Raw genomic sequence first — 8,535 nt, forward strand, 5'->3', positions numbered from 1 at the left:
CTTTATATATTTTGAAAGGAGGGACTTAAATGTCTCGCATTTTAAAAAGTGAAGATCGTTTTTGTATTTTTAATTAATCAAAGACTCACATGTCTTTAAATTAAAAAGTCAAGGACTTATTTATCTTTTTTTATTATTTTTTATAAATTTAAAACTATTTTCTATATATATATATCATGTATCTAATACATATTTTTTTTAGCATATAATTTTATTAATTACGAATAAAAGCTCCATCTTAATTAAAATGTGTATTTAAGATTAACAATTAAAGAATATTCTTTTTAAATATAATTTTGTTAATTTTTTTTATTTTTTGAGACCAAATTAGTAATTCTTATAAATTTTGATTTCATATATTCATAATTTATTTTTATCGTATTTGTATATATATATATATATATTAAAGAATTTTATTTTATAAAAAATAAAGTTGTTAAACTCTCGAGTTAATGTTTAAATTTTTATAAGTTTATGAATTTATATTAATAAAATGAGTGAATTTGATAACTAATAGTTTAGATTTGAATAAACTAGGATGAATTCGAGTAAATTTCATAAATTTGTATAAATTCGGTAACTCTCAAATATACTATTTTAATTTTATTTTGACATCTTAAGTATTAAAACATGTAATTTTAAATTAAAATTTAAAAATTAAAGATTTGATATCTATATCTAATAAATTTTAGTTTTGAATATCACATATTTGTGATTTATTCAAAGATAGGTGATCAGGATAGAAAAAAAATATTTAATAAAGTAAGGTAAAATTTTACTATTATGTGTTTGATTGCTTAATTGATGTGAGAAAAATAAATTAGAAAAGACTTAAAATCGTTTTATAACAAAATATTAATATATAAGTAAAAGAATTGCATGTTTGAAATAATCTTAAAAATAAGCTCAAATTAAACTCTATAATTTAATTATCAAATTAAATAATAATTTAATAAATATTAGAATACTTGTTAATGCATGAACTTATATGTTTAATATTAAACAAGTAGTAAATAAGTTGTCACATTTAATATATTTGTTGTTATTTTATGCATACCAATATTATAACTTAAGCAAAAATATTATATATACATTAAAATTATTCACTAAATTAACTATTATATATTTATATATAATATATATAATATTTATTTTTTTAATAAAATTTTATATTTTAATATATATTTTATATGAATAGCTAATTTTTAGTATATACACATAATATAATTAATGGCCTACATAATTTTATTAAACTTTTTAAAATATGAAATTATAACTATTTATTTATTATATTAACTTATATAATTTATTTATGATATTGTCTATATATATATCCATCGAAAATTAATTTCCTTTTAATTAGATTTAAACACAATAATTATGGGCATATCTACAATAAAGTCTATTATATGTTGTTATTTGTTACTTCTTAGCTACTAGTCAGCTTTTTTTGAGTTGGTCTTTTATGACAAATCAAGTCTACGACTAGAGTTATTTTTGTCATTTCCACCTTCGCTATAAGACAAAGGGGAATTATATGATAATTTTCCTATACTATATAGTAAGTGCTAGCATATCTTTACATCTCATACATGACATTTTTTCATTGTTATGTATCTTAAGTACAAGGTAAGTATTTAACTTGAAATTCTTCGCATTTTATTTCAAAGAATAAAGAATAGGACAAATTAAATAGCACCTCACTTTTTTCCCATTAACATAAAGAAAAGCATTCTCTCTCAATCTAGATTCAATTTCAATTCCAGTCCAGAACCAGGGATTGAGAGCCTGGCCAGTGGCCACATACATATTTATTTGAATTGAATTCAAGAAGCCATTTCCCAAAACGCACTTCCAACGTAACTTTATGTTTTTATCCTAAAAAAGAGAAAAGAATTAAAAGCTTCCAAAATATTTCATATCCAATCATTATAAATCATTAAATCACATCACTCAGTCACTATCAGTCTTCAATTCACTCCAAAGAAAAGAAAGCGGCGGAAAATGTCCACTCTTCAACTCAAGCTCCTCCTCCTCAGCTTTGTCTTCTTCCATATTCTTCACTTGGCCACCGTCAATGGTGTTGCAATTCCAACTCAAGGAAAGGGACAATGGCAACTCTTACAACCAAACATTGGCATTGTAGCCATGCACATGCAGCTTCTTCACAACGAACGTGTCGTCATCTTAGACCGCACCGACTTCGGTTTCTCCAACATATCCTTACCCAACGGCACGTGCCGCCATGACCCAACAGAAAGGGCCGTCAAAACAGACTGCACAGCTCACTCAGTCGAATACGACATCGCAACCAACACCATCCGCCCACTCTTCGTCCAAACCGACGTCTGGTGCTCCTCCGGCTCGGTTGACTCCTTCGGAAGACTTGTCCAGACGGGCGGCGACAGCGACGGCGAACGCGTTGTAAGGACATTCCACCCTTGCCCTACCTGCAACTGGAACGAACTCCCTAACAGACTTCTGGTGAGAAGATGGTACGCCACCAACCACGTCCTGCCAGGTGGACGCCAGATCATCATCGGAGGAAGAGCTCAGTTCAACTACGAGTTCTTCCCAAAGAAAACCTCCGCTGATTTTAGCACTCACTTCTTGCCTTTTCTGAAGGACACCGCTGACAAACTCCGCCAAGAAGAGAACAACCTCTACCCTTTCGTCTTCCTCAACGTCGACGGCAACCTCTTCATCTTCGCCAACAACCGCGCCATCTTGTTCAACTACAGAAACAACACCGTAATCAGAACCTACCCTACCATTTCTGGCGGGGACCCTAGGTGTTACCCTAGCACAGGCTCCGCAGTGTTGCTTCCCCTCAAGAATCTAGAAGCAGAGTCCTTGGAAGCTGAGGTTCTGATCTGCGGTGGTGCCACCAGGGCAGCTTTCTTCCGAGCCGGTCAAGGCACGTTTCTCACTGCTTTGAACACATGCGCTCGGATGAAAATCACAGATCAGGACCCAGAATGGGTAATGGAGACCATGCCAGGAGGCAGAGTCATGAACGACATGATCACGCTCCCAAACGGCGACGTTTTGATCATAAACGGAGCATCTGAAGGCTCAGCCGGTTTTGAGTACGCAGTGAACCCGGTTTTCGCACCTTTCCTTTACAAACCGAATGAACCAGTTGGAAACCGGTTTGAGGAGTTGAATCCGTCCCAGATTGCTAGAATGTATCACTCCACCGCCATCTTGGTCCGTGACGGTAGGATTCTTGTTGGTGGAAGCAACCCGCACGGCAATTACGTGTTCAAAGGAGTGATGTTCCCTACGGAGTTGAGATTTGAATCGTTTTCGCCACCGTACTTGGATGCTCAGTTCTCGCATCTGAGACCATCCATTGTTTGCCCTAATAATCAGAGTTACAGTAATCTCACTTATAACCAGAGCTTCAAGATGCGAATCAGCTTCACAGATGGAACGGTTGCGCCTGATTTGGTGTCCGTGACAATGTACGCGCCGCCGTTTAACACTCACTCGTTCAGCATGAATCAGAGGTTGTTGGAGCTAAACAATGGAGAATTGAGACACTCCGGTAATTTGACTTTTGAATTTGATGTGAGAATTCCACGTTCTCCCTTTCTTGCACCACCGGGGTTCTATATTCTTTACGCTGTTCATCAAGGAATTCCAAGCGAGGGCATCTGGATCAGATTAATTAGAGAAGAGAATGAAATTTCAACCCAATTATTAAATTAAATTTTCATGCATTTCTTTATGAAAAATATAAGCATGCATGTAGGCAAGAGTTTTCAATTTTTTCTTTTTTACTTGATGTACGTTTTTCTTTTAATTAAATTCAATTATTCTTCTCTAATTTATCTTATTTGTTATCAATTTGTACTGCTAATGTGAGAAATGAAATTGATGAGCCCGGATAACTCATGTTCTAGATTGGATCTAATCAACTCATGATATGACCACGGTTGATAACAGATTTAGGATAGAGTGCATGAAATAAATCATATCTTCAAAACAAGGATGATGAAAAATGTCATGTACTCTCATTTCAGATGATTTAGTTTTCTGCAACTTAATTGACAATTTTCAATGTTGTGACTCATAAAGAAGTAAATAAATAATTCTCAATAATATACTAATACGTTATATTCTGTTTGAATTTTCTTATTCCTATATAAATGTTTCTATATATATAATTGTTTATAGTTTAATTTTAAGAAATTACTCAAAGATGTCTATTTTATTTTTTATTAAAGATATTTTTGTGTTATATTTTAATTAGTTTGTGTGTAATTTATTCGGTGATTTTCGTCACATATTATTAAATTCTTTAAACAATTTTTTTCTAAAAATAATAAAAAATATTTAGATTAGACTAAAACAAAAAAGGTAATAAATTAACTATTAAATTTTTTTTTTAAAATTATTTATATAAAAAATATGCACACTCAACAATATATATATATATATATATATATATATATATATATATATATATATATATATATATTCTAATGCTTATATTAAAAACTAATGCTCAACAATATCTTTTTATAATGTTAATTTTCTAATAATATTTTATTAAAAAGAAATTATTTTTTTAGAATTTTTAAAAAACTAATTAATATTATATATATTTTGTTACACTACATCTAGTTATAAAAATTTTATTTATTTTTAATGCTTATATTAAAAACGAAATCAAATTTAAATTAATAAATTTTAATCTATAATATAATAATATATTAATTATTTTATATATTACACGAATATAAATTAATTATTTTTTATTTGTAAAAATTTTAAGAGGCATGAGCTTGTTTTATATATATATATATATATATATATATATATATATATATATATATTATTGATGAGTGTGACATATTTTTTTATATAAATAAATTCATAAAAAAGTTTAATAGTTAATCTATTATTTATTTTGTTTTAGTCCAATTTAAATATTTTTTATTATTTTTTTTAAAAATTTTTTTTTTAAAAATTTAATAATATATGATGAGGAATATCGAATAAATTATATAAAAGCTAATTAAAATTCAATACAAAAACATCTTTAATAAAAATTAAAATAAACATCTTAGTTTGAATGATCTCTTAATTTTATTATCAGTATTACTGTGTTAATTTTGAGAACAAAAAATACGTATTCGAGCTTCACAACTTATACTAATATACCATATCTATCTATCTATCTTATCTCTCCATCTATTTTTGTCATATTAAAATTCGATATTAAAGTATTGTTACATGAATTTATGTTATAGAGTTAGTTTTTATTACTTATGTCGTATCAATTATTTTGAATAGGTGATAATTATTAAAAAAAAATTGTTCTTGAATTATGTTATTTATTTTAAACAGTGACAATGATTAAAAATATTCTATTGTATTATGTATTTTCTTTCTTTACTAAAAAAATGAATTTCCTTAATCAATATCCTTAGTTAATTAAATTTATTACATATCATTAAGTATGTTAATTATAAAGTAACGGTTAAAATACAATTAAAATCAATATTAAAATAATAATAAATGTTCCGTTACAAATATTCAAATTATTTATTATTAACGATCTATTTATATATATAATTAACAACCTTCTTATTACTATTACTTCTTTGATCTTATAATAATCTCTCACATGAATTATCAAAAAATTAAAAACTTCTCTAACCAGTCTAACTTTGAAACATCAACATCAAAATTATACCATAAAACATTATTTGACAAACAAACTAATATTTATATTTGTTTTATAATAAGTTGAACAGTGCTGTATATATATATATATATATATATATATATATATATATATAAATATAATCAAAATACAACAATACTAACAAATTAGCTAAATAACATTACATATGACAATATTCACTATCAATTATGGTCCTTTAATAATATAGAAATTAACTCTTTTTGTGAGTACATAATAAATATAATTTACAAATTCAAACATTTCTTAAAACAAATACTTCATATATAAAATTTAAATTGCTAAATCAATTTTTATTATAATTATTATCATAAAATTATTATGATGGTTAATTTTTTTATTATTTTTGTTGTGAAAAGTTTAATTATTTTAATAGTTAATTATTTTCTAAAAAATATAATTGAATAACACAAAAATTTTTATTAAGAATAATTTATTTAGATGTAATTAAAAAATAATTGAATAATTATATATGATAAAAAATTAATATTATTAAAAGATAAAATTAAAATTTATTTCAAAATTAAAAATAAAATTTATTTAAAATTAAAATTAAAAATCATGCTTTTTTTTTTTTCTAAAATTTATGTACTAGTAATTCTATAAGTATTTTGTTGAAAATAAAACTAAGTAAATTAAAACTTAAAAAATCAAATTGAAGTTCGAATATAACTTTAGCTTATATAATGATTAATTTAAATGAGAATAAAATAAATCAAAATTCAACATAGTTTTTATCAATGTTTTCTCTTTGAATTGAAAATTTAACAAAATAGTAACTTTAATTATCTCAACCAATTGCCTAATCAATTACTTGTGTGTCTTCAAAATAATGGTATATGAGAAGAAATTAATTAATTTGTCCACTTTAATAAATAGTTATTTGACTAAAATAAAAGAAACTATATTTTTAGAATTTTTTAAAAATTAATTAATATTATATATATTTTGTTACACTACATCTAGTTATAAACATTTTATTTATTTCTAATGCTTATTTTAAAAATGAAAACAAATTTAAATTAGTGATATTTAATTTATAATATAATAATAAAATATTAATTATTTTATATATTACACGAATATAAATTAATTATTTTTTTATTTGTAAAAATTTTAAGAGGCATGAGCTTGTTTTATATATATATATATATATATATATATATATATATATATATATTATTGATGAGTGTGACATATTTTTTTATATAAATAATTTTAGAAAAAAAATTAATAGTTAATCTATTATTTTTTTTGTTTTAGTCCAATTTAAATATTTTTATTTTTTTTGAAAAAAATATTTTAAAAAATTTAATAATATATGACGAAGAATATCAAATAAATTATACAGAAACTAATTAAGATGCAATACAAAGACATCTTTAATAAAAAATAAAATAGACATCTTTATTTGAGTGATTCCTTAATTTTATTAATAATGACTAATGCTTATTGTGTTAATTTTGAGGGCAAAAAATACATATTCAAGCTTCACAACTTATAACAATATATCATTATCTATCGATCTTATATCTTCATATATTTTTGTCATATTAAAGTTCGATATTAAAGTATTGTTATGTAAATTTATGTTATATAGTTAGTTTTTATTGTGTATGTCATATCAATTATTTTGAATAGATGATAATCATTAAAAAAAATTGTTCTTGAATTATGTCCATTTATTTCAAATAGTGACAATGATTAAAAAGATTCTCTTGTAATATGCATTTTCTTTCTCTACAAAAAAAATGTATTTCCTTAATCAGTATCCTTAGTTAATTGAATTTATTACATATCATTAAGTATGTTAATTATAAAGTAACGGTTAAAATACAATTAAAATCAATATTAAAATAATAATAACCGTCGGTTACAAATATTCAAATTATTTATTATTAACGATCTATTTCTATATATAATTAACAACATTCTTGTTACTATTACTTCTTTGATCTTATAATAATCTCTCACATGAATTATCAAAAAATTAAAAACTTCTCTAACCACTTTAACTTTGAAACATCAATATCAAAATTATACCATAAAACATTATTGGACAAACAAACTAATATTTATATTTGTTTTATAATAAGTTGAACGGTGCTATATATACAAAATAATCAAAATACAACAATACTAACAAGTTAGCTAAATAACATTTCATACGACAATATTCACTATTAATTATAGTCCTTTAATAATATAGAAATTCTTTTTATGAGTACGTAAAAAATATAATTTACAAATTAAAACATTTCTTAAAACAAATATTTCATATATAAAATTTAAATTGCTAAATCAATTTTATTATAATTATTATCATAAAATTATTATGATGGTTAATTTTTTTTGTTCATAATTTTTTAATTATTTTTGTTGCAAAAAATTTAATTATTTTAATAGTTAATTATTTTCTAAAAAAGATATAATTGAATAACACAAAAAAATTTTATTAAGAGTAATTTATTTAGATGTAATTAAAAAATAAATGAATAATTATATATGATAAAAAATTAATATTATTAAAAGATAAAATTAAAATTAAAAATCATATTTTTTTTCTTTTTTCTAAAATTTATGTACTAGTAATTCTATAAGTAGTTTATAGAAAATCAAACTAAGTAAATTAAAACTTTAGAAATCAGATTGAAATTCGAATATAACTTTAAAATAGAACTTTAACTTATATAGTGATTAATTTAAATGAGAATAAAATAAATCAAAATTCAACGTAGTTTTTATCAATGTTTTCTCTTTGAATTGAAAATTTAACAAAATAGTAACTTTAATTATCCCAACCAATTCCCTAATCAATT

At 24.1% G+C, this 8,535-nt stretch overlaps 1 protein-coding gene across 1 annotated transcript; it reads left to right on the top strand.

The window, feature by feature from the left end:
- The first annotated feature begins 2,004 nt into the window (after positions 1 to 2,004).
- LOC112763118 (aldehyde oxidase GLOX-like) lies at positions 2,005 to 3,714 on the top strand. Its single transcript, XM_025808869.1, has one exon. The coding sequence runs from the start codon at positions 2,005 to 2,007 to the stop codon at positions 3,712 to 3,714; it is 1,710 nt and encodes a 569-aa protein (XP_025664654.1).
- Positions 3,715 to 8,535: the final 4,821 nt, after the last annotated feature.

The sequence above is a fragment of the Arachis hypogaea genome, chromosome 17, assembly GCF_003086295.3.
Source record: "Arachis hypogaea cultivar Tifrunner chromosome 17, arahy.Tifrunner.gnm2.J5K5, whole genome shotgun sequence".
NCBI lineage: Eukaryota > Viridiplantae > Streptophyta > Magnoliopsida > Fabales > Fabaceae > Arachis > Arachis hypogaea.